Source organism: Stigmatopora nigra, chromosome 5 (assembly GCF_051989575.1).
Source record: "Stigmatopora nigra isolate UIUO_SnigA chromosome 5, RoL_Snig_1.1, whole genome shotgun sequence".
Taxonomy (NCBI): domain Eukaryota; kingdom Metazoa; phylum Chordata; class Actinopteri; order Syngnathiformes; family Syngnathidae; genus Stigmatopora; species Stigmatopora nigra.
In genome coordinates, this window is record NC_135512.1 from 4,927,288 (window position 1) to 4,953,186 (window position 25,899).

The window sequence follows — 25,899 nt, forward strand, 5'->3', positions numbered from 1 at the left end:
CCAAACGTTCCACAAACATTGCCATTCAATGCCGAAGGCCATTATAGGCCTCTTCCACCCATTCTCTCTCACATTTAACTTTAAAAATACTTAGAATTAATAATCAACACACACAAAAAATGATAAAAATGTGCAAAGCTACAATCTTATACAAACATTAAAGCATTGATTTGGGGCTGCTGTGTGCATGTGAAAAGTTTACGTAAGAGAGTAAAGTCCAAGGAAGACAACTGTTAACATTATGTATGTTTTTTTTCTTTGAAATTGTTTTCAAAATATGTTATCAGGATGTATATTTAACCAGTAAGGAGCAATACGTGTGTGTGTGTGTGTTTTGTGTGTGTGTGTGTGTGTGTGTGTGTGTGTGTGTGTGTGTGTGTGTGTCCTGGTGATCAATGACACATGACTAAACACTGCTACTTAACTTTTGCCAATAGTAAATATACTTTGGAATAAATTAAGTGTAATGCATCAGCAGTAAGTCTCTCAAAAAGCCATGAAAAGATTAACATGTCCACATGGAGGGGAAATATATAGACTACAGAGAAGATACTACTTAAATTTATATATGTTTATGATGGGAGAATGTATGAAAAATTGGAAATATGTTTTATGAATATGTTTTGGGGGTTTCTATTAAATGATATGTTTGATTTTGCATTTATTCATAGTTGTATCCTCATGTGAGGAGTGACTTTTTTTCCAATTTGAAGTGCAGTGTGCATTTTTACAGCGTTATCGAACCTTCAGAAATGTATTGATTGAAAAAGGCTGCTGCAGGGTTCATTATTGATTATGTGATCAGCAAATGACAGCAGTGCTTTAAGATAACAACAAAATGCTCTGCGAGTTCAAAAATAATAAAAAAAGAAGATTTAGGATCTAAACGTGTTTAAATTCAATCCACTCATTGCAGTGGAGCTAGAATTTTATTCTGTATTTTTGTTCAATTATTGAATTAAAACTAAACATTAGGATGACTGTGTGTAATTTTATAATAGTTAATAATGACGTTGGACGTGTACATTTAAATTATGGAAAAGAATAAAAAACAAAACTAAAGAAAACGATTTATAATAACTTTCCCTGACGATTTAAATAACATAAAACGTTAAACGTGCATTTAATATGTCACACTAACGACGTTTTTACATATTTATTTGATTTAATTTATTTGTGGGAGAACCTAAACAAAGCAGAACATGAACTAAATTATTTTAAAAGACTATACTGGTCCAGTAAAAAGAAAAACACAATAAAGCTTAGTATAAATAAAATGACGCTCTAATTTTAATGGGGAAAACTAGAAGTCGATTCATTTTTTGTACTAATTTTTCTAAACCAAAGTGGTTTTCGTGCACATACACAGTAATGATGACTTTCTAACTACGTAAATAACCTCGGAAAAAGCAAAATTGCCGTGTGCTTTTAGCGTGTCTTTTACGAGGCGACTACCACGAGAGTTTTCATCCATCAAGCCGCTCCACTTGGCTCCGCGCGGCCGGGCAACGAGCGCTTCCGCGGCCGCCTGACTGAGCGCCGATGACGGATTCGCTGCCGCGCGGAGCCTCGGTAATTCATTTTCGATGGCGGTTCTTTTGCTGGGATCAATAGCGAGACATTAACCCGAACGGACGCTCTTGTTGTCGTTCTCTGTTGGACCAGGTGAGGTGGCAGTGGTACAAGTCCCCTCCCCATAACCCACCTCGCACATTTGCAGATGAATTTGACGTGATTAGAGACGCCGGATGCTTTGTTTAGGCTATTTGGCATGAACCACTAATGGCCTCATTATTTTTGCATAACATCGGCATTTATAGGCAAGCCTCATTTGTATAGAAGGGCCCACCCAATGCACATAAACAAGCTTCTACGCAGTAAACGTAAGTCAATTTGAAAGGTATTTTGATTTTTTTTTTTTTTAGAGGAGACTGGACTAAGTAAGGGTGGCCAACATATGGATCCCGGAGCATAAAATGATTCAATTTGAGGGTCCAATGCAAACTGCTCTGGGTGAAAGACCGAGGTGAAAATTGCTAATAAAAAATGTACGTCATCGATACAAAACGCAAAAATAAAAATAAAATCCTGTATCCTGGATTTTATTTGTAAATTGACATTAAAGCATTGCTCTCCCATTGGCTATCTCAGACGTGGGCAAACTACGGCCCGCGGGCCGCATTCGGCTTGCTAGGCTTTTTAATCCGGCCCGCCGACGTTGTCCAAATAATGTTTTTTTTCCCCCAAGATGGCGCCGTCACGCGGAAGCCAGTGACAGTAGCTCTGTCCACTCTTATTTGTTTTTCGTGTTTTACATTTGAATAATTCTTAATACATTCCTTTTTACTTTACTTTGTACTATATACTTTTTACTGTAATGATGAGTGATGAGTATGTTAATACTTTAGTCCTTTTTTTTCTGTTTGTTTCATATGTACTGTTAACGGATGCACTTTTTTATCTGTATCATATCTTACGCTGACCCGGCCCATCTGTCAATTTTTTTAAGTCAATGTGGCCCCCGAGCCCAAAAAGTTTGCCCACCCCTGGGCTATCTCCTAAGACTTAAGTGGCCTGCCATTGGCTCAGAAGGTGCTGCGCCTTCAAAATGCTTTTTTTGTGCTACTGTTTTTCGACACGAAGGTCTAACATGGAATTGTAGGACTTTGCAACTTCATTCTTACATTTTCGACAGTTTCCAAGAGAGTTAAATTCTTTATAATCCATTACTTTAACGGAGTGACTGATTCACATACCACAATTTCAAAATGACCGCTCAAAAACCTCAATACTGTCCACAAGACCGAGAGGGGTATCCCCCATTTATTTACCGCAAGTCAGACGGGATCACGTTCATATTACTGGCTTTAACAAATGGATGCATAAAGGTACCTAAACTTAGTAAAGCCCTCCAAGGAATTTACAAAACCATTAATAGTAAAAAGCTACCTCACCCAGTATGAAAGCATATCAGAACATATTGACAAGTGTTTCCCCCTCTAGACACAAGTGCACTATACTAGCTCCCGATGAGATTTATATAGGTAAACTCTATTCAGTCAGCGTGATGGCCAGTACCGTACATGCGTAATCCATTTCCTCGATTCCCATACGTGTTGCCGCATCTATATACGAATAAGATCTCATACAAAAGGCACCGGGGGTGACATCGATGCACCTTTTTGATCCATACATGCTTTGACAGTGATAGATCACTGACCTGGATTGACGTAAACTAGCAGCAACTTTCATATATGGTGAGAACCTACAAAATGGAACATGATCGGTTCTTTGTCTTAACTAACAATGCAGAGTTGCTAATGATATGCAGAATTATTCAATCATTTTACAAGGGTTTTAAAGGGTGCTGGATCGGATCGCAGATAACTATGGGCATTAGGCGGAAAATATAAATGAAGTGGTTGCCTGGCAATCAGATTAACAATGAAATGAACTACCATATCGTTGTTGTGGGAAGAAATCGGAGTACCCAGAGAAAACCCATGTAGTCACAAGGAGAATACACAAACTCCAAATCTCAGGATTGTAACACTAGTCCACCGTAATTATAAAACTAAAATAAAGTCGGCATCGACAACAAATCAACAATGTCGTCGATTCATTGAAGTCGACTCAATTATGGTCACTTGGCGAGTAAAGATAACGCGAAGGGAGTCGATTTGTGTTCAAGGACAAACTGTCACCAACAAAAGCACCCAAAAACAAAGACTACAAAATACCAGTATTATAAAGTACAAGTACTCACCCTTTGCAGGCAACCAACAGATGGGTGAGAATTTTGTTTGAGTGGAGGTGGTCATATTTTCTTCTTCTATAAACATTGACAAAGTTGCTGGTGCTTCAATTTCTGGATAGGAGAATATAAAATAAAAAGTTCATGAGAATGTCAATCAAGAGTAAAAATAATTCTGGTATTTGATTAAAGATTGATTCTAAAACATAAGCATGAAAATAAAATGAACTATTTATATATTCGGGTTATGGGATTAATATGGCTTGTCATTTTTTTACCACAAAAATGTACATTATACAAATTGTTGCACTAGATCATACTATGATGTAAAATAATCCATTTTCTGTGCATTTGATTAACTTAAAAATAAAAAATAAAAAAATAAGACACTCCCCCTGCATGATGGACACCCATTGAAAAAAAAAATTGTGACGTTCCTTCCCAATCAGTATGTCAAAGAGTTATATTATTGAGTTGAGAATTTCACAATAGTGAAATCATGGTATTGCTATTAAAAAGGTGTCTCCAGTTGGATCAGACTGAAGACCTATTTCCACCACAATAAATAAACAAACACAAACATGAGCACATTGACAATGAAGGCCAACATCAAGCTTTCCTATCGAGTGTTTGCTGTGCTTACAATATTGTCGTTAAAAGTTAAAGCTTTATGCATTCAAGAAGATGCATTAAGCACACGCATCTCTCACTCACTCACACACACACGCACGCGCGCACACACACACACACACACACAAAGCTCCTTGCATGCATCCCAAAAATCCAATATTCACATTTCAGCATGAATAAATGATGCACCGTGTTGGTGATTAAAGGCGCTGCAAGGATAAATATCGAATGTTTAAAACTCCACGTGGCCTGTTGTTATTAATATTTAACCTTTCACCCAAAAAACACGTGGAACCCTGCATTTTTTATCACCAAAAAAACAAGAAAGAGTCCTCTCGTTATCCCTGCAAAGTAAACGTTGCTCAAGAATGGCCCTCTTTTCTTGTTTATCACCCCAGACAGAGCCGCCTATAATGCAATCTTCAGGGATGGAATGGAATGAAATCGGAGTGTGTGCGTGTGTACGTGTGTGTGTGACGTCACGCTCGGCGGACGAGCGCGTTCGGGGGTGACGCCGCGGGGGCGCGCACATGCGCACACGCTGTGTGCGATGTGGAAACGTCCACACACGCACTAGAGAGAGAGAGGAGAGGGGGAGAGAGAGAGAGGTGAGAGAAGAGGAAAGCGAGGAGAGGTGGGCGCCACTAGGAGAGAGAGGACCATGCTGGATTGACTGCAGACAAGCAAGCACAATCAATGGCCGGGCTTTGAAATCGTTCCCAATTTATCGGCAAGGAAGCGAGGAGTGAGACGACAGAGCAGCGTGCGTGTGCGTGCGTACGTGCGTGCGTCCGTCCGTCGGTCCGTGCGAGCGGGGTGGAATTAAAGATCCCCCCTCTTCATTTCCTCCCCCAAACATGGAGCTTACAATGGAGAACATTGGCAACCTGCACGGCGTGGCTCACTCCCACCAAAGCGGGGACCTGATGAACTCCCCCCACCACGCACGCCAACCCTCGTCGGCGGCCGTGGCGTCGTCGCACCGGAACTTGGTATCGTCCCACGGACGTTCGGCTATGGTATCCAGCATGGCCTCCATCCTGGAGGGTGCGGGCGATTACCGTGCCGACCACGCGCTGTCGGGGCCCTTGCACCCGGCGATGAGTATGGCGTGCGATTCGGGCGGGATGAGCCTGAGTAGCACCTATACTACGCTGACGCCGTTGCAACACCTGCCACCCATCTCCACCGTGTCGGAGAAGTTCCACCACCCGCACCCGCACGCTCACGCGCACGCGCACCACCACGCGGCGCACCAGCGGCTGGCGGCGGGGAACGTCAGCGGCAGCTTCACGCTGATGCGGGACGACCGGAGCCTGGCCTCCATGAGTAACCTCTACGGCCATTACCCTAAGGACATGTCCGGCATGGGTCAGTCTTTGTCCCCGCTGTCCAACGGCCTGGGTCCCCTCCACGGCTCGCAGCAGTCACTTGGCGCCTACGGCCCGGGGGCTCACCTCTCCAACGACAAGATGCTGTCGGCTGGGGGTTTCGATTCGCACGCCGCCATGCTATCCAGGGGCGAGGAGCACCTGGCGCGAGGGTTAGGCGGCCACGGCGCCGGCCTCATGACGTCCCTCAACGGCATTCACCACCACCACCACGGTCACCCGCACTCTCAGGCCAACGGCGCCATGCTGTCGGAGCGGGATCGGCAGACGGTGGTAGGGGGAGCCCAAGGGGGCGGCTCTGGCCAGGTGGAGGAGATCAACACCAAGGAGGTGGCGCAACGGATCACGGCCGAGCTCAAGCGCTACAGCATCCCACAAGCCATCTTCGCGCAGAGGATCTTGTGCCGCTCGCAGGGTACGCTGTCCGACCTGCTGCGGAACCCTAAACCGTGGAGTAAACTCAAGTCGGGCCGCGAGACCTTCAGGAGGATGTGGAAGTGGCTCCAGGAGCCTGAATTCCAGCGGATGTCGGCATTGAGGCTTGCAGGTGAGTGACTAGGCAGCCCCGCAGCGCGTCTGACTTCAACGCCGGCGGTGGCGGTGGCGGCGGTTCCCCCAACGCGATCAATGGCGAGTCGATGTGGCGAGACTGTCGATGGCGGCTCAAACGCACATTACCACCGCTTATTAGTCGATGCCATCGAGTAAAACTTGCTGGCCGAGTTAAACGTTGGACTGTCGTTTGATAGATGTCGTCAAAAAACGACAATCTCACTGATGCTTCGTTTAACTCATTGGCTGCCATTGATGGGGGGGGGGGGGGGGGGGGGGGGGTTTGAGCCATTTGTTGCCAGCCCTCCCAGTCAAAATGGATTGGAACAGTGTTACATTAATGACACCAAATGTGCATTCTTGCAGGTTAAATTAATGGAACGTTAATTGTTGTCAACAGCAGGTAGTTAGTTAAGCAATAATAATACTAAAAAAAATGGGTATGGGGCAGTATATTTTATAAAATTATTAAATTCTTTCATAAAAAAATCTGAAATTCCATAAAAGAATAAATATAATATTATAATTAAGCACTGCTATCCACAAATGCGTACAAGAAAATCACATTTGACCCAAAACGTGTACATCCACAAATATTTTTGTTTTTTGTCCATCACTAAAAAATACTCACTTACCCTATAAACTGTTAAAAACTAAAAAACAAACTTGGAATTGTACCTCCAACCATATAAAAAAAACTAGCTGTTCACAAACAAGAATAGCCTAACAGAGATGAGAATGGGGGTTTGTGGGAAGGGGGGGGGGTGATGCGTGACCTCCCGTGGATCAATACTTCACGTCCAGGCGTCCCCTTTCAGAGTAGCGCTCTGATAAATGATCGATTTGGATCAAGGCAGACAAAAACAGATGCGTGCACCCCTCCCCAACCTTAAAAAACAAGCGGCCATTTCCTTGTCTTTTGTCCATCATTGTCCAGGGCGAAGAGGACTTAAATAAAAAACACTCGATGCGAGCTCTCATCGACGCCTGTTTTGCTTTAAAAGGCCCGTTAGATGTCAATCAGCCTCTCTTGTTTTTTTGTCCCTCGTATTTCAAGGCAACACTTCAATTAAGGCAAGCTATTTTAGTTCCAGTCGATGCCTTATTGAAAAGCACTTAATTTGGGATGTAAATTGTTCCTGGGCGCGCTTTTTTTTCTTCTTTTTTTCAGCCAAGACTTTCTGGTAAATAAAGATTTAAACGCCGCCCCGCAATTGTCTCTTTAAGTGCCACCGCAGTTAAAGCTAATTGGGCTATACGGGCGTTTATATCTTCCACACTCTATATCCGAATAAAAGCCACTAGTATCTAAGAAGACAAGCAATGTGTGTAAATCTATGACGTCAAACTAAGGGAAAAAGGAAAGCCTAAATATGCTTTTATTTTGAAAATGCGCTTTTAAGTCTGCAACAGGCTTGCTTTCGTATATTATAAGAAAGGCATATAGAGCCAAAATGGCGTTCAGGGGTGCAAAATGAGAAATGACTTGTATGTAAATGCGCAGTAGAATTATTTTACTGATTGCATTTAAAACCAGCATTATCCTGGGGAGTGTGTTTTGAGAGAGAGAAAGAGAGGGAGAAGGGGGCTGCGCTATATGCTGAAAGTGAGGCTCGCTGGGCCACATCAATCAATAACTTGAAATTACTATTCCAAATTCATCACAGTCGCACAAATCAATGCAAGCTGCCCTGCTTAGCTAATGCGAAAATGCCACTGTCTGTACATGCATGCACACACACACAAATACACAAATGTGTATGGACATGGCCTGTTTTTTAGGGGGACTTTGTATGCCCTTCACGCCTAATGGGGCAAAAACCCATAGGCTGTAAAAGGAGTACCCAAACAAAACCCCCCTCACACAAGTTTAAAAAAAAAAAAACGGATAAATACATGCCTATTTTTTTTTATATGGGATTAAAAGAGTGGATATCCGTTTTATTATGAAAAAGAGGTGACTACGGGATAATGAGAAGATTTAAAAGAGAGCGTACGCGGCGAAAACAATTCGTCTTTCGCATCTGTGTTGAATTCCACACTCCATCTCAATGTATTTGGTGGGATCAATACAGGGCTGATCGATAAGGATAGCCAGTGCATCTATCAATTATCCCGCCTCAGCACTCTCTCCCATTGGTCTCTCCCCTGCAGGAAAATGAGGGGGATGTATAGTAGATGTGAAGGGTGAGGAAGGGGTGGGGGGTGTAGTAAAAAGACAGCTGCTATTTAAAAAAAAAAGGCAGTTTCTCTGTCCGTATTGTCATCGTGCTTCATTTCTTTTATGCGTGGCGTGTATCCAAATGTGTATTTTTATAGCTTAGAGGTCTACTTTAACTTACGTTTCAATGATTTATCATCAGAAGTGTCGTATATATTAAAAATGTGTGCGGTTAGTAGGGTGCGTATGCAATAGCCTTCATTTGGTTTTAAGGGTGTTATATTTTAGTGGTAGAGTAACTTTAGAAATGTATTAGTTTATTGATAAATGGTCATTTGTGATTTAGAAGTCATTTGTTAAGGGAGGATGAGAATAGTTAGAGTGGGAATCTACTATGGGCAATTTTTCTTCATTTGTTTTCACTGGATTTGTTATCTTAAATATTGGTATCAATATTTACATGGTTGTATACATATGTATATAGTATTTTGGGGGAAATTATGACGAGGGAACATTACATTGGAGTCCTGAAATAGCCTAAATTTAAGATTAGGAAGCAAAAGGGATGCAACCTCTATTTATGAGATAGCAATTATTCAATAAGAGCCTACATAGTCTGCAAAACAATTAGGGATACAAATAAAACCAAAATAACAAAAAAATATGAATCAATTTAATATTTTCTTTAATAGACTTTTAGTATTTGATCCCCCAGGTTTGCAATATGGAGGAAACCCCTTTAAACATGGTTTACGGACCCAAATTACACAATACCCTCCTAATTTAATCTCCAAACATGTTAAAATATGTTCTGATCTATTATAATATTACTGGTTTTAAATGCAATAATATCCCCCCCTGAACCACTAAGTCAAATACCACACAATTTTAATAACTAAAACTACATTTCAGCTCACCTTTGTAACCCACAATAACAATAACAACTCTCCTGATATTATTTTAATTCCTCTACATTATAGACATACATTCTTGCCAAGTAACCTACCTAAAAAAAAGCACATTTGTCTCATTTGCATATGAATAGGTTAGGTCAACATAGCTTGCGAGGACGGGTATTATTTAACAGGTGAATAGGGTATAAGGGGAGGGGGGGGGGGTATTATGCTTCATTCAATAGACTACAGACCGGCACACTTATGGACACAAACTGGCAATTAAAAGTCACTAGCAAAGTGTAGCAGTTAAGTGATCTATTAAAAAAGGCTCCAGTCTAGTAACTTGATTTTACGACCTATTTAGAAAGCGTGTCGTTGAAGTTGCTATTGGTGGCGAACAAGCCAAGAAACATCAACATCCCCCCCACATTTTGTCCTTTTGGTAAAAGGACAGTTCAAGGTGATGAACTCTCTCCACCTCAACACAGTTAATCGCATTCTTGTAGGCCCCCTAAACACAATTATTTCATCCTAGAGCTCCTAGTCATATAGATCAATAGCACAATACACAATGGTGTCGATCACGGCGTGGATTTAGGTCGAGCCGGACTGCATATTTGATAAGAAAATAAACAAATCGGCGTTATTTTGGAGCTGTTTTAAAGGTAAAGGCTAATTAGATAGGTGTTAATACACAATGGATGCAAAATAAAAATAATAATAATCTGAACGTGAGCTCAGGAGATGATCGATCGCTTTGCTTTAATAATTGATGGTGGCGGCGGGGGAGGCATGGGAGTAAACAAGGCGGCTGCGGTTTGGGATTCTACTCCTTCGTTAAGCACTGGCGCGGCGAGCCGACGTGTGATGTAAGTAGCGAACGAGACGCCTCGTGTACAACCTTTCAAACCCTCTTGCGGGATGAGCCGGGCCGATCATTTTACCGCAGGTCAAACCCCCGAGGCTGTTATACGCTTTGAGATGAGACGCGACGACCTCATTGATAGAAGGCGCCCATAGATGCCAGTGCCAAATTCAACAGTCTGGCGGAACAATGGGAATCATGAGAAATGAGTACAAATAATGCAGAGGTCAAATTGGCTCCCATCCGGCAGGATTTTGGCCTTTTGCCGTTTTTTTTTCAGAGGATAAAAGTATACCATTGTTGTAACAATGTCTACATATGCTTCTCTATAGATTTTTTTCACTTAAATTCACATACAGACATACAATATATCATATTTTACAGAATATAAGTCAAACTTTTTTTTATAGTTTGGCTGAGGCTGCGACCTATATTCCAGTTAGTCGTATATATAATATAGATTTCTCTTTTTGTAGTGGAGGTTACATAAAAAAGGGTTAATATTTTATATTAACTGGTGCCAATTTTATGTGTTGTTCAATATTTGACTCTTGGGTTAATGTAATATAATATTTGTTCTTGGTTTAGTTCAAAAACTGCTCCTAAACAAATGCAATTTATACTCCAGTTTGACTTTTAGATTTTCCGCCTTTTGAGTGACTTGTAGTCCAAAAAATACGGTATTTTTGATGATTTAAGGTCAATGGCAAGAATGAGTTGGCACTATTTTTTGGTGATTTGTGTTAGAATGAAGTAGAATTATCTTAGTTTCCTGATCCAAAGTAAAAAGCTATGAATTGTCCCCAAAAGGTGAATACTTGCGTCCAAAAAACTTGGATTATATGCAAGTTTTTCTGCTTTAAGAGCCTTTTTCCACATATATATTAACATGGTTAAGTCAGTCAATTCGAATGTACTCCAGTTAGTACATGCATACAAATATAGAGTTAGAATCTATTTGTGGCATCACAATTTATTTCCACAAACATTTTTATTGAACTATTGAATAACCTTCACATAGTCTGTACTTATTTTCCTCCATTGTTGACATTTCACATCACCATTATTTGTCAGATTGTAACTTGATATCATAAAAGACAAGATTCAGACTAGACGGAGATAACAAAATCGATTAAAAAAAAACCCATTCTCTTGGTGTGAATTTGACTGACGCAATCAGTATCATCATCATCAAATCTACCATAACATCAATCGCCTCCTTGTCAAAATAACATTGAATTCATGAACTTATTGGCTTCCATTGACTTCACCAGACGTCCAATCCATTTTGACTATACGAGAATCAAATCAAATCCTAAACGTCGGTCAATGTGCTGAATTTGGACTTTTACTCCACACAAAAAACCAACGTGCACGCGCATGTTCCTTCAATCCGGAAGCTCCCGCAGCCTCGCATTGTTAGTTGGAAGGCCGATGTGGCCATCCCTGAATATGTATCGATTTCCATTCCCCGACCTCCGCTTTCCATCCCTGGAGCCGAGCCACACCACTCCCCCTTCCCCGTCTCCCCCTACAACCCCCCTTCCGTTCCACCCACCACCATTTTTTGCCTCTGCCATGGCGGCGGCGGCCATTCATTCATAAGCCACCAAAGTCAGAACGTGCAAATCCAATACAACTTCTTCAAAAATTCACAAGCATTTACCTCAAAGATCGGCAACCTTTTTGACAAAGAAAACCATAAACAATTCATATTTTCTAATGTTATTCCTTGAGAGCCATAAAAGTCAAAATACATGTAAAAGGGATTCTTTGTTTTTAGTAATTTCACCACTTTTAAAGCAAAAAACAACATTGACGACATTCTTATTGCTCATCAATGATACTATGCATTCTAGAAGAGTCTAATGCAAATTAAAAAATACGCAATATCTCAACTCTGTCACTAGCCGTTTCCATATTTTAGCTCACAGATTATCAGAGTGGCAGATTCACCCATTTAAAAAGCCACATGTGGCTCTCGAGCCATAGGTTTAACTTCTCCTTCATTATGCACCCTACGCTGCTCTTGTGGGTTCGCGGGTATGATTAAAAAATATAATGCAATTCTAATGGAAAGTCAAATTGGTTTGCATCCCAGTCATACACACTCACTCCCACATTCTCACCCCAATTCGTACCGGGGCCCCGCCGCGCATGAATGTCTGATTACAAATGCAACGGGGGAGGTCTGGACTCTGTACAGTCTCCCATACCGTCTCTTTTATTTCACATGATCAATTCCTACGCCCCACTACAACCCCCCCCCCCCCCCCCCCCCCCCGCCGAAGCAGATCAATAGGAGAGAATGACCTTTAAATCAAATTGCTGCCAGAGACGACTGAACGCACGCGGATAGCATCAAAAGGGTTAATGCCTGCGTACACACACATTTATTTCCCATGCAAATATACACAAAGGAGACGAGATAACCATAATTCAATCTAGTTAGTGGTCCTTAGGGCGCATGCGCAGATAGTGTTTAAAAATAAATAAATTAAAAAAAATTAAATGACTTTTGACCTTATGTGACGCACAATCGAAATCAGTCCAAAGAACATGCACGTATGCAAGAAAGGTACAAGTGTGTGTGTATTGGTGTGCGCATGCGCGTGTGTGTGTGTGTGTGTGTGTGTTGGGGGATTGTGCAACATTTTCCCGATTTCTAACTATATATGAATAATGTGGAAATGTTTTATATTTATAATTATGTAGATGAAAATGCAAAAAAATTTCTGCAAAAGGAACCGCAATATTTTGGGAGAAGGGACATATCATTTTTCTACATTTTGAAAAAAAATGATATATGACAAATGTATGAATCTTTAGGATAATTATGCATTTGAAGTCACTAAAAGACATCTAAAAAAATTACTTTAGTGCCATAACATGACAATTGAAGTTAAATTTAATGTATTTTGGATGTCTTTAACTGTACCTAATGTTGTGGCCTATTGTGCGTGTGTGTATGTGTGTGTATGTGTGCTTATCTGGCACACTGACAGGCCATCGGTTATTAAAGGGCCGATAATGGCTTGCTTAATAGAACAAGAGGATCCAATCCAATTGAGCAGTGCCAGCTTTCAAAAGGCAATTTAATCTGGAATTAACTGTGGAAATCTTCATAGAAGATTTAACATTGGGTGTATTGGAATTGAACAACCTTTGTGTTTTCAAATTATTTACTAACAGTTAAGCGAGAAGAAGGAAAAAAAACATGCAATTGCTGACAAAAGTGTGAATAAATCATTTCCCTATGTTTGCAGAAAATATAATTTGAAGCTATCATTTATAAATTACATTTCTGTACTTTGGATTTTATATTTGTTATACACACACACACACACACACACACACACACACACACACACACACACACACACAATGAGCAAAACGAGTGTGAAATCAATTGATGAATGAATCGATGTCCACTCTAACACACTCGGAATGCCATGTTATTAAAATATATAAACCAGCAGTGTTTTCATTTTCCTTAGTCGTGCAATCGATTTATTTATTTGAAACATTCCTGCTTGTGTGCGAAACCTGATTTGGCTTCTATTATACGATCCGAATTATCCATTGTATTTAAATTATTATTTGGATACTCATTAGACATTTAAAAAGCCCCTCAATTGTGGTTTATTACACAAAATGCGCTAGAAATGCATGTGCATGTTTTGCTAATTTAGTAAAAATGTTAAATCCATTTTTTCACAACTTAAACGAAACACGCAAATAAATGCTCCCAAAAATGCAGCAATATATTACAAAAGTCAATTATCTTGCACAACTTTGAACCCAAATGTCAAAATCATTCACTTAATGACCATTTTTTTTTTAAATAATCATACTAATCGCCTCACATCTTATCACGCGCAACTGCTTGAAGAAACCAAAGTGGCTAAAATCAATGTTTAATCTCACACAAAAACGAACGCCTGCTCCATATGCAATTAAACCAGTGGTAATAATCATAATCATCTTGCTTATTAAAAATGAGTCTCCCAGCAAAACGCTTCAGTGCATTTAATTACAAGACTACACTACACATTAGGGCTGCAAATCCAAAGTACAAAAAAAGCCATTTGAAATATTCCTTTTGCAATATTCTGGCCACCTTAAGAAGGATGCACACACACATACACACACACGAGTAATGCCTTGCAGGAGGGCCGAGCACAAATTGTGTCCCGTTATCAGTGCATTAACGCCAATTCTCACTCATTACAGGCAGGCGCTATTGAGCTACAAGGATTTTTCTTGGCCCAGCTTTTTGGCCTCCAGCCTGCCTCACACACACACACACACACACACACACACACACACACACACACACACACACACACACACACACACACACACACACACACACACACACACACACACACACACACACACTCACACACACTCACACACACGCACACACACACACCCACACACCTTCACTGACACTCTTGGGGGTTTTCAGAATTGATAACACATGCATTTTTCTAATGAAAACAAAAAATATGTTTTGGAGAATTGAAAAGAAATGTCTTGTTTAATATACATGTAACTGAAAGCTGTGCAATGGTGTCCTGAGATACTACTTAAATTATGTCATGTGACACATTGCTACTCTCTATCTAGGAACATAAGGAAAAAATCATGTATTTAAAGCTTTGGCTGTCATTGAAAGCAATAGACGTCAAATCTATTTCAAATTGGAAGGTTGGCAGTGATTTTTCTCAGTAGAAATTTGAGGCTTGACGTTAAATACTCCCGAATTGTAAGTTAAACTCTGCAGCTAAACGGAAAAGGCATATTATTCAATTCTTTTGAGTACATTTTCAAACTACCTTGAAAAAATGTGTATATTCAAATATAGTCGCATGGCTTTTCTTCTACCACTAAAGTCAACGCATTTTTCCTCCAGCTTTTTTTTTTTTTTTTACGTTTTCTTTCCCAGCATGAATGAAACACTCACTCCTCCTCGTCCAGGCCATAATTAATTGGACGAAGTGAATTTCACACACGAATTATTCACGAATCCATCGATCGATTATCGAACGTCCATGTGCCTTTCTCTTAACCTCGCTCGGTGGGTTTGGGGGAGGAATATTAATGCAGTAGGGGGGTGATAACGTGGCTAAATTAAAGACAAAATAAACAATATTCCCTTTCAAGCATAATCCTAAATTGTAACTCACTGTTTACTTAATGTCATGTTAGAAAAATGAATGTAGAAACGTGTCGTCCAAGCCATATACTACAACCACAAATACACACACTTTCCTCCCTGGTCCAAGTGAGCCAGCGGGGAGCATTGCAACGCCGCAAAAGAGCTCTCTTTCCCGGCCTGCTTCTTTGTGCACGTCCGCCCCCTCGCCTCGCTCGGTGGTGCCCACTGGAGCTCTAAAAGCTGCAATGATCGATTCCACCATCCCCCCCTTTTTCTACACCGAGCTTGGTTCAGTAATCAGGGCCCCCTTCCTCAACGGATCGATCGATATTGATTAGTAAATCCAGCGCCTGTAGCAAAGGCAGTGCATTGAGATCCCCCCCCACCTACCCCTCGCCCACTTTCCCATGTGGAAGACGTGGGGTGTGTCGATAGCGACACCGGGTGGCCAGAAGGGCCACAGCAAGCAAAAAAAGGGGGTAGACGAGGGGGTGAAATCTGTAAATCACCCCCCAACATCCAATTGGACTTTAACGGTTTAACACACACACACACACACACACACACACACACACACACACACACACACACACACACACACACACACACACACACACACACACACACACACACACACACACACACACACACACTTACTCTCTTTGCACTATATGTATGCGTGATTCATCTTTTGCATGGAAAATTATTATTCATCTATCCTGATATAAAACTAGATTCAAAAAAATCCCATACAGTAAACACACAATGTAAAAACGCATCATTATAGCTGAATAGTAAATGAAAATATATGTTACAGTCAAATGGTGAGATTGCTAGTAAATGTAAAAAAATACATATATGGACGTCAGATTTTTTTCCGAAATATATTTTAAAAAAAGAATAAATAATGAAAATGATTGGATTATACCATTTGGTTGTTGTCAATTAGAAACAGGATTTATCATATATAGGAATGTACAAATCAGCATATAAATATGATGCACAGTGCAACATTTTGGATCAATAGAGTGATTTTTGACGAAAAGTTGCCGTTTGCCTAAACTAAGTGTCATTTTTTAAAAGGGTGTTTAAAAGAAACAGCATCCGCCAGATTAAAACAAAACAAGACAATTTAAAATGGAAGACCATAACAGCAATAGTGTGTTTTGAGGCTAAACGAAAATGAATTGTTGGGTTTATTTTCACTGTGCTCTAGCATACAACAATGGACATTTATTTTACTCACTGTGTAATGCACGTACCTCTTATTTTTGTTCCATCCAACCAACCAAAAAGTGGACTTTGGTTCAACTTTAAACTGTTTCCACTGAAGAGAGAAAAAACACAAGGGAATTAATACAAATAATGCTTCAAATCTGTCAATATCAACATAGCAAATGAATTACGATAATTCTCAGTCAACATATTTCTCTTTTTTGGGGGGTTATACCATTTATACTTAGGTAAGACTCGTATATATCTTATGTTTTTTTCACCCACCAACAGCTTATGTTGTATTTTTAGGCCATAATAACCCCACAAAAAGATGTCAATATGTTAACATTACGTACAATACGTTTGTATTTAGTTCCTTTTTTTACTCTTAATTTAAAGTATCATGCTTGTAATTGTTTTCTGATAAATAAGAAAAAAATACCCCTAAAAATGCAACTAAGAGTATGCAAAATTGTACAGACAAATACACAGTTTGAATTCTATTCTTCCCTGCAAGACTTTAACTTGTAAGGCATTCCCATTCTTTACATTTGATGATGAATTTTCCTTAAAAGAAGCCATTTTGTTCCTTTGTCAGTTGTATAGACATGATGATGTATCACAGCCGTTCATTTTTCTTCCAGTATATTGCACCATCTCAGTATCGTGATACCGTCAGTCTCAAGAGCCTCGCCGTGATTGATTCCCACCTCCAGTTCAAAGTTGTTGATATAAGACTTAGAAATAATTTCAGCAATCCATCCATCGTAATGAGGAGCTTTTGTCGTTACTTAAACTTGTTTGAAGTGCTAAAGAAATGCAATAATGATGTTGCTGCCAGAGTATTTCTCATCATGACAGATGAGTACTCAAACATCAAATGGGGCAGTTTAAAATGTGAAAGTCATTCATCAATAGCTTTAATCATAATCCTAAAACATCATTGGATTGTCATATTTTTCTAAATATGGGATAATTGTGTGGCATAATGAGATGCAAGTAGAACATTTTGCCTATAATTCAGAAAAGTACTGCATTATTGGTACACGCGACACTACTCATGGCCAAAAATATACTGTAGCATTATATTTTCGATTCTTTAACTTGAAAGGGGACAAACAAAACCATTTTTTTGTCAATCCTAGCAAAAATAATCTTATTTAACCCAATGAAAACAATTATTTTTTACTGATAGATAATAGTTGGGGAAATGTAAATAAAAAATCTGATGTGATTAACACAAATTTGCCATCCTACCTCGTTATGTCATTAATACCTATCATCCCTTGCACCTATGTTTGAGTCAATTAATGTTCACCTGTGTGGGTATATCTGATCTTTCATTAAAACCATATTTATTTAATATGTTGTTATTTTAAGTCTGCATTTTAGCTTCATCTCAAAATCTATCATTTAAACAGAGGCATATAGACTTTTTTTCTCTAACTAAACCTCAACAAAAATATAAAAATACAATTGCCCCTTCCAGATGGGAATTAAAATGTTCCATCAGTGCAGCATAAAGCAGTACAAAACATTGTTTCTAGTAGATGAATACAAAACAACAATAATCATATTGAATTGCAATGGAGCAGTGTACATTTCTTAGCCAAAATGGCGAGTATTGGGAGTGTTTGATGAGGTAGCCCGTGTGTGTGTGTGTGTGTGTGTGTGCACAGTATATATCTAAACACACTTTGTTGGTGTCGATGTGAAACGTGAATATGATGGATGTGCTAGTGTGCAGGTTAGACGTCTGTAGTAAACGGATTGGACTGCAATGGCTGATCAATGGTCTCTGTTCCACTGTAATTAGACACACAGTGCCACTGCCTGACTCTCGCCACTTCAGCACAATCACAACCCCCCCCCGCAACTCCCCCCCCCCACACACACACATTGACACACAAACTCCAACCCCTGCGTACAAGTCGAACAAATTCCGTCTTTACATGCACCGAGATGCAGCGTGCAACTAATCGAAGCCGGCATTCAGACAAAGGGGGCGCTAGCAGCAGGTGGAGACCCCACGCGGATGACATCTTTCTTTCTTTACACCAATTTTCTTTTCCGTGTTTACCGAGACAGCGGGGAAGCCCAGGTCGAACGTGCGGGCCCGTTTAGGCGCGTTTCGATCCCTCGGTCGGCGGGGGGAGTGCTGGCGGCTACCAAGGTGGTGGCGCCTTAACATTCTCACTTGCCACTTGTCCACCTGTCTACCTCTAACCCCCCCTCGTTCATTACCCACAATGCAATGTTATATTAACTATTAATCCTGGCCTTCTCTGCTTTCCTGAGCGTCAAATAAGTGTTTTGAAATGTACTTCACGTATGGGAAGAGGAGGCGGTCTCAAGTGTTGGTGTTTAGGGGCTGGGGTGCAAGGTTGGCTTATAAATACCCTCTCCGAGCCCAATAGAGTGGGCTCCAGCGGGCTGCGTTTGAAGTAACAGACTGTAGACCCGCTCGGGGTGGGTAGCGGGGGATAGTCTGACCTCAGTCCCAGCAGAGAGCCCCCCCTCTCCGCCCAGTTCCTACAGCAAAGTCGGTCAATATCTTGCTTTTCTCCTACATTGGCCAGGCCCCCCTCACTATCCCTCCTTTTTTTTCACCCACCCTTCGTCTTTCCTTGGCTGAAAAACACACAAAATCTCCTCGGTCCAATCTTTTCTTAGCCCTTATTTTATAGCACAAAATGTGTACTTTTGTTCAATGCTGGCTCGGGTACCCCGTCGTGATTCAAACTGCATTAATATTGAATCAAACGGTAGTAGTGGGGAGGGAAGGGCCCCCCCCCCCCTGACCCTTTACCCCCACCCACTCGCTTCAACTCACCCCAAACCCCCCCGTCACCGCGGGCTGGCTCCTTGTCTGCGCTACGCAGCATGCAAGGAATATTCCCATTGGGCAGGGAACATAGATTTGCTTTAAATCAACTATTATTATATTATAAGTTTGGGATGAAATGTTTTTGGATGAAACCGTTTGGTTCCTAATGTAAAGTCAGAAGTTTGCATAAGCAGCTTTGAGATATATATTATATTTCTTTTAACTATTGGTCACACCACCTGAAAAATGCACTATGAAGAGGAACAAAAACATCAATTGGATAGAATGGAAAATAAATAGGCTTTTTTTAATATAAATAACAGTTTTTCGTAGTATTACAGCCTAAAAAACACAATGTAACATGTATATACATTATATGGTATTATTAGAGCTATCACTTACCTATTTTGAATAAATAAACAACATTATATTTCACTTTAGGATGTTTTTTTAAGACTTACAGTATAATCCAGGGGTGGGCAAACTTTTCGGCTAGGGGGCCACATTGACTTTAAAAATTTGACAGATTGGGCCGGGTCAGCACAAGATACGATACATAGAAAAAAGTGCATCCGTTAACAGTACATATGAAACATAAACAGAAAAAAAGGACTAAAGTATTAACATACTCATCACTCATCATTAAAGTGAAAAATATAAAGTACAAAGTAAAGTAAAAAGATATTAAGAAATATTAAAATGTCATTTAAAAAAAGATAGAGGGCGCCATCTTGAAAAAAATATTTGGACAACGTCGGCGGGCCGGATTAAAAAACCTAACGTGCCCTATGTGGTCCGCGGGCCGTAGTTTGCCCATGTCTGGTATAATCCATATTTAGCCTAAACAAATTACCAACATAAGTGACTTATAATGTCATTTTGAACTGGCATCAAGATAAATAACGAATTAGTAGTACTTTATTTTAACACTATGTTCACCATTTAACATAATCATTTCCAGGATTTTCCCCTGTCAAATAATTTCAAGAGCCCCCCCGCCCCGGGTGCTATTTTTGATCCTCGCGACCTTTCCGACCTATCCTCTTGCTGACAGTAACCCTGGTTTGTATACTTACCTTGCTTTGTGTTTTTCCTCCCTCTCTGCTTCCCACTTTCATCCCCATCCCTCCCACTGCTGCCATCCACGCCAAGCCTGCAAGCGCAAAGAACAGGAGCAACACAAGGACCGCAACACGGCCCCCAAAAAGCAACGCTTGGTCTTCACCGACTTACAGAGGCGTACACTCATCGCCATCTTCAAAGAAAACAAGCGACCGTCCAAAGAAATGCAGATCACCATCTCCCAACAACTCGGCCTGGAGCTCAGCACCGTCAGCAACTTCTTTATGAACGCACGACGCCGCTGCGTGGACCGTTGGCACGACGACCACGGCACAAGCCCCGGACAACCTGGAACCTCCGCTACTACCTTCTCCAAAGCGTAGAACTCCTCACAACACAACCTTTCCTGGACCGTTCCGAATACACCCCCCCCTCTAACCTCCTCCAAGAAAAAAAATCCTTTGTGCCATGCAATCAATCATCTTTTTGTGAAAAATGGTCAAGCTCGAAATAGGGAAATGGGTAAAGTCAGGTCCACTCTGTGTCACACACAAGGACAATCATAACATTTTTCTTAGGTGGGAGGGCAAAGGAAATCATCCTTTAGGGCATCAAAGTTAACAGAAACCAAAGATTTTTTTTCTGTTGTTGGACGGTATTGGGCACAACCGACGTAGCCACTTATTCTGAACACCCCCACCACCACCACCGGCCCCCCTGCTCCACGTCACCGGCAATAAACCTGACACAACTGCACATAGCCTTACTATACGAGCCCTACGCCACACACACACACACACACACACACACACATAACGTCTTAAAACCAAACCGACGTATAGGCTTTCCAGTTCTCTCGTCTACTCCAACACCCCCCTAACCCTTCCAAGGTATTCCCCAATGGCCGTCCATCTCACAAAGCAGCTCTGCCTGATCACGAGGCCGACTAATGAATTGAAAAATGAATCGATACGAATGGCGAGCGGGGCCTCGACCTCTCCCTCAAGGTGAAAACGAAGACGCTCGGCGGCAGGTCTTCCGGGCCCGGGTCTTTTTTTTTTTTGTTTTCTGCACAGATGTCGGAGGGCCTGTCATTGTAAAAAGCCTGAGCCCAGAGTTCTTTTGAAACCGCCCGGCGACACGTCTGGACGAGCTCTTTGTTTGGCCGAGACGAGGTTTTTTTTTCTTTTTCTTCTCCCCTGATCGATAAGTCGAAAACCCACGGCTAAGCGACAAAAACATACTCGGGCATCCGTCCTATTTTTTTTTTGTTTTTACGGGGAGAGTAAAAGGAGCACCCGGTGGTGGAGATTTCGACACAAAATGTCCCATTGTAACAGCGGCGTGCGGTAAAAGCGGAGTTACAGTGCCCCCTGCAGGCCAAAGCGTAAAAAGAGAACGGCACAATACGTTGATCAATAAGCAGCCATTACTCTATTGTTGTTAGTGGAAAGGAGAAGGGGGAGGTGTTCTACTCGGTTGGAAAATTGCAGGGATCAAGAGTAAAAAGTTTGACAGCTTTACAAACAAAAAAAGCAGGGGGGGGGGGGGGGGTTGAAGGGTGCACAAACAAAACAAGGCGCAATGGCAGTTTGCGATTTATTTTTAAAAAGGAGTATTTTGGCCACAATGAAACGCAACGACAAACAAAGTCAAAATCGAAGGAAGCCGGCAAAGTCTAGCAGGAGGTCATTTTAACCATATATTGCAAAAATTCACTCATTTAAAAACATTTGACCCCCACTTTCCTTCAAAAAGGGAGAAGTGTTACACTTTTTATCCTTCTAAGACAAATATTGATTATCGTACACATTCTAGAGCAGTTTTTTAAACACTAAATCCTACCAAAAACAATATAGTAACTATTAAACATTTTGCAAAGTATTCTTTAAAAAGGGTTTTTTTTTTAACCCATGAAAAACATGGTTGTAATTCACTAAAACTATTACAACATTAAAAATTAGGTACCTTTTTTACTAAACATAAAAATTGGATAAAAATGCCTATGTTGCATTTCTTATTGTATGTATTTTGCATAATATTTCATCTTTTAACTTAAAATCACCAACCCTGCAATTAAAATTGAAAAGGCAAATCCATTAGCAAGACTTCTAGCCTCATTACCACTGAATTGAATCAACTATTACATATCACATTTCCAAATAATCAAATTTGACACTACTCCTATTATCCATTTTGTAGTTATCTCAAGCATATTAATTAACAGAACCAAATACATATACATATTCCACCTACTGGCATAATTTTCACATCTATCATATTTAAAAAAACACAGCAAAAACACATAATATAGTTATAAAAATATACCATGAAAACCACTACTATTGCAAACCCCACCCACCGATTTCCATTCAAACCAGAAGAACAAAAACCCAGATTTTTACACAAATTTACCATTGACCACCATTGACTTTCCATCCAATTTGACAAAAAAATCACCTCAGCTCAGCTTCTTTTCAGTGTGGCCTTAATACTCTATTAATATTGGCATGCCATATTTCTAAACCACACTACACACAAAGGGGCTATCGTATAGCCCACTCTCAAGCTGTCAAAAATGCTACAATAAATTCTACGCCAATGCTTTACTGCCTTAATTCCAATCAGACAAGACAGTAGTGGGCCGACATACACACAGTTTGGGGGGCGGCATGAGCTCGCCATAGCAATCAACAATCAGCTTTTTATCTAATTAAGATTGAAACTATCCAAAGACAATAATACAAAAGAGCAAACAGTCCAAAAAAAAAAAACAGGCGCTTATTGTTTGTTGTTTTCTACCTCCCTTTCACCATTTCCTCTCTGTAAACGATGCGGGTATTCAATTAGTACCGTACGTAGACACAAAGTTTCTATTTCTTGTTACTCTTGTGCAAAAAGTAAAGGCACCTTGTTGATAAATGAAAAACAAAACAAAAAAAGACTTTCTAAAAGAGCAAAATGGCTAACCAAGGATGGTTTGGGGTATGATTTTAGCATTCGGATGGACTTTGAGGAGCAAAATCCTACAGGGAAGGAGAAAAAAAGAACTTTGGGGGCATTTTTATGTCAAAACTGTGGTACTTTTTGAGCCCCTGAAATGGACCGGATGAAGAAAAACATGTGTGTGTTTGTTTGAAAGCTCGGGACTTTTTCAATGTGTGGTCTTCAGATGCAACTGTAGCATTTCCAACAATGTAGTCAGTGTAGTGCAAAGCTTGGATAAAAGAAGTTGAACACACTTAACTTCACCTTGCTATAAGCAGTGAGTTAAGACCGCTTAAAAAAACAACAACAACAACAACGAGCTACAAGAGTGATACCAGAAAACAAAAAGACAAAAAAAAAAATGGGATGGGAGGGGTTGAATACGTGACAAATCAGCTCGAGTGCTGACAAAAATGTTTGTAGTGAGAAAACCAATGATGGCTACCTCACTAAATGGAGTGGTTTGAGAAACCGCCACTAATACCAAAGATTTTGCAGCCTACTGCTCCAAAAACTGCCTGGGGAGGTGGATAGGGGGGTCTTACATCCAAGAAAAAAAATACAAAAAAATAACACACATTTTGATAGTAACAGCGCAGTCAGACTGCAGTTGGCCAAATGGTCGGTGGCCAACATGCAGGATAGAGTTGAGTGCCTTTTTCCTTCAACCACGGGTGGGACTGCACTGCTATATGACACATTTACACTTACACTTACACACAAGAAGGGTAGCACACCCTCATTTTCTCCCCCAAAACAACACACCCGTAATTGGATGGACACTAACGAAGGGAGGGGAGGCGGGAGAGAGAGAGAGAGAAACACGGACTGTGTCAGCATTCTCTCCCATATTGACTTTCCATCTTGATACACTAGAATACAAGCACTTTATCATGTAGAAAGTCTATAAAACAATCTCTATACGCCATTTATTTCAATCCAAAATGATATGTTAGCTCCATCTGTCACATTTTTATTTTTTTTTGGTCTTTTTTAAAGCTCTTGCCCCTCCCACCCGGCACATCCTCTGTCTTTTTTTTGGTTGTTTTTTTTCTTTTTCTTTTGGTTTTTTGTTGTTTTTTTGTTTTGTTTTTTTGCCTCTCTCACTTCAGAGATATTTTTGTGTAACAGAGACAGAGAGAGGCAAAAAAAAAAAAAAAAAGGCAAGAGGTGCCGGGTGCCCAGAGGGGTTTTTTGACTTGTTTTTTTTTTATATCCTAACTCATCATCTCAGTTCGCCACAGAAGCTGCACTGTTAAAAGTGGAGAAAAATCACATAAAAAAGTAACCTCTCCTCCCCCGACCTTTGACCTTGTCCGTCCAATACCCTAAGCCCCTCCCCACGCTCCCCGCTGGCTAGCGCAAAGAGTACAGTAGGCGTGTGTTTGACAATTAATTCTGAAATACCTCAAAAACCTTTCATGTAAACTTTATGTAATTTAAAAAAAAAGTGAAAATAATACTGCTAATGATAAAACGATGATTATGAAATGATGACACTATGATAGTTAGTTTTGGAACTTGTGACTTGAAGCTTTATACTGTTAAAAGAAAAAAAAGAATGATTCTTTTTTGTTTTTTGGTTGTTTTTTTGGTCATTTTTCCTTGTACTTTTGCTGTACTTGTTTTCATCAATGAAGGAAAAGACGAGGTGAATGTGTGGAGGGACAGAAAAAGAGACAGAAGATAAGAAAGATGGGAGTTTTCATTCATAATTAATTGGACATTTACGTATGAAAGCCTTTTTTTCAAAATGACGTCTTTACTTGCTAGTAGTAGTCAAGATATATTTTTTTGGGTATCCATACTTTTTGGTAGGGGTGTAACAATGAATTGAGTTAGATGGATATATCAATTTGTTAAGGACAATCAAGTTGAAATAGTTAAAACACAAAATATCAATGTTTTTTTTCTACAAACAGGGACAAACATTGGCTAGTTGTCCAATTAAATTTGACAGGGCAAATGAAAATGCTTGTTATTCAAACAAATAGGGATAAATAATACATACATTTGTATTCAATCAACTGAATGATGGCAGTATTTTTAATATAAGCTAAAATCAAATAAGTGTCCTCAGATTGAATATCATATCATGGAATTGGAAATTTGGCTTTAATTTTGAAACAGTGGGAAAGCTGTACAATTTAATCATAATTTGATGTTTCATTTTTTTTATGGCCCCAGTCTAATATTAGCCAATTTAACGTAGTTAACCACAACAAGCTACTCTTTACCTTTCGTAATACAAAAATTCTGAGTAATTTATACATTTCTGAACATTATGTCACAGAAACATTTTACAAATTTGAATTCCAACATTTTTTTTTCAGCAAAACATGGCAATATTTCAATCAATTTGATTGGCTAATTATTAAACCAATTTGTGTATAC

At 40.2% G+C, this 25,899-nt stretch overlaps 2 protein-coding genes across 2 annotated transcripts in view; one reads left to right on the forward strand and one right to left on the reverse strand.

The window, feature by feature from the left end:
* The window catches only part of LOC144196381 (uncharacterized), a 54,970-nt gene that overhangs the window by 23,729 nt on the left and 5,342 nt on the right, over positions 1–25,899 (reverse strand). Inside the window, exons 3-4 of the mRNA XM_077716502.1 lie at positions 16,676–16,740; positions 3,767–3,868 (exon numbers count right to left, since the gene is read on the reverse strand). Of these exons, the coding sequence (XP_077572628.1) occupies positions 3,767–3,868; positions 16,676–16,740 (167 nt within the window). The remainder of the gene's footprint in view (positions 1–3,766; positions 3,869–16,675; positions 16,741–25,899) is intronic.
* Positions 5,043–20,900, forward strand: onecut3a (one cut homeobox 3a). Its single transcript, XM_077716500.1, has 2 exons — positions 5,043–6,322; positions 20,608–20,900. Exons 1-2 carry the CDS (start codon positions 5,242–5,244, stop codon positions 20,898–20,900), a joined length of 1,374 nt encoding a protein of 457 aa, XP_077572626.1. The 5' UTR covers positions 5,043–5,241.

What these genes read in the sequence shown, in the direction of transcription:
- onecut3a (XM_077716500.1), top strand. Translation starts at nt 5,242, where the DNA reads ATGGAGCTTACAATGGAGAACATTGGCAACCTGCACGGCGTGGCTCAC. An exon ending in GTCGGCATTGAGGCTTGCAG is followed by an intron (nt 6,323 to 20,607) that starts GTGAGTGACTAG and finishes ATCCACGCCAAG; the next exon opens with CCTGCAAGCGCAAAGAACAG.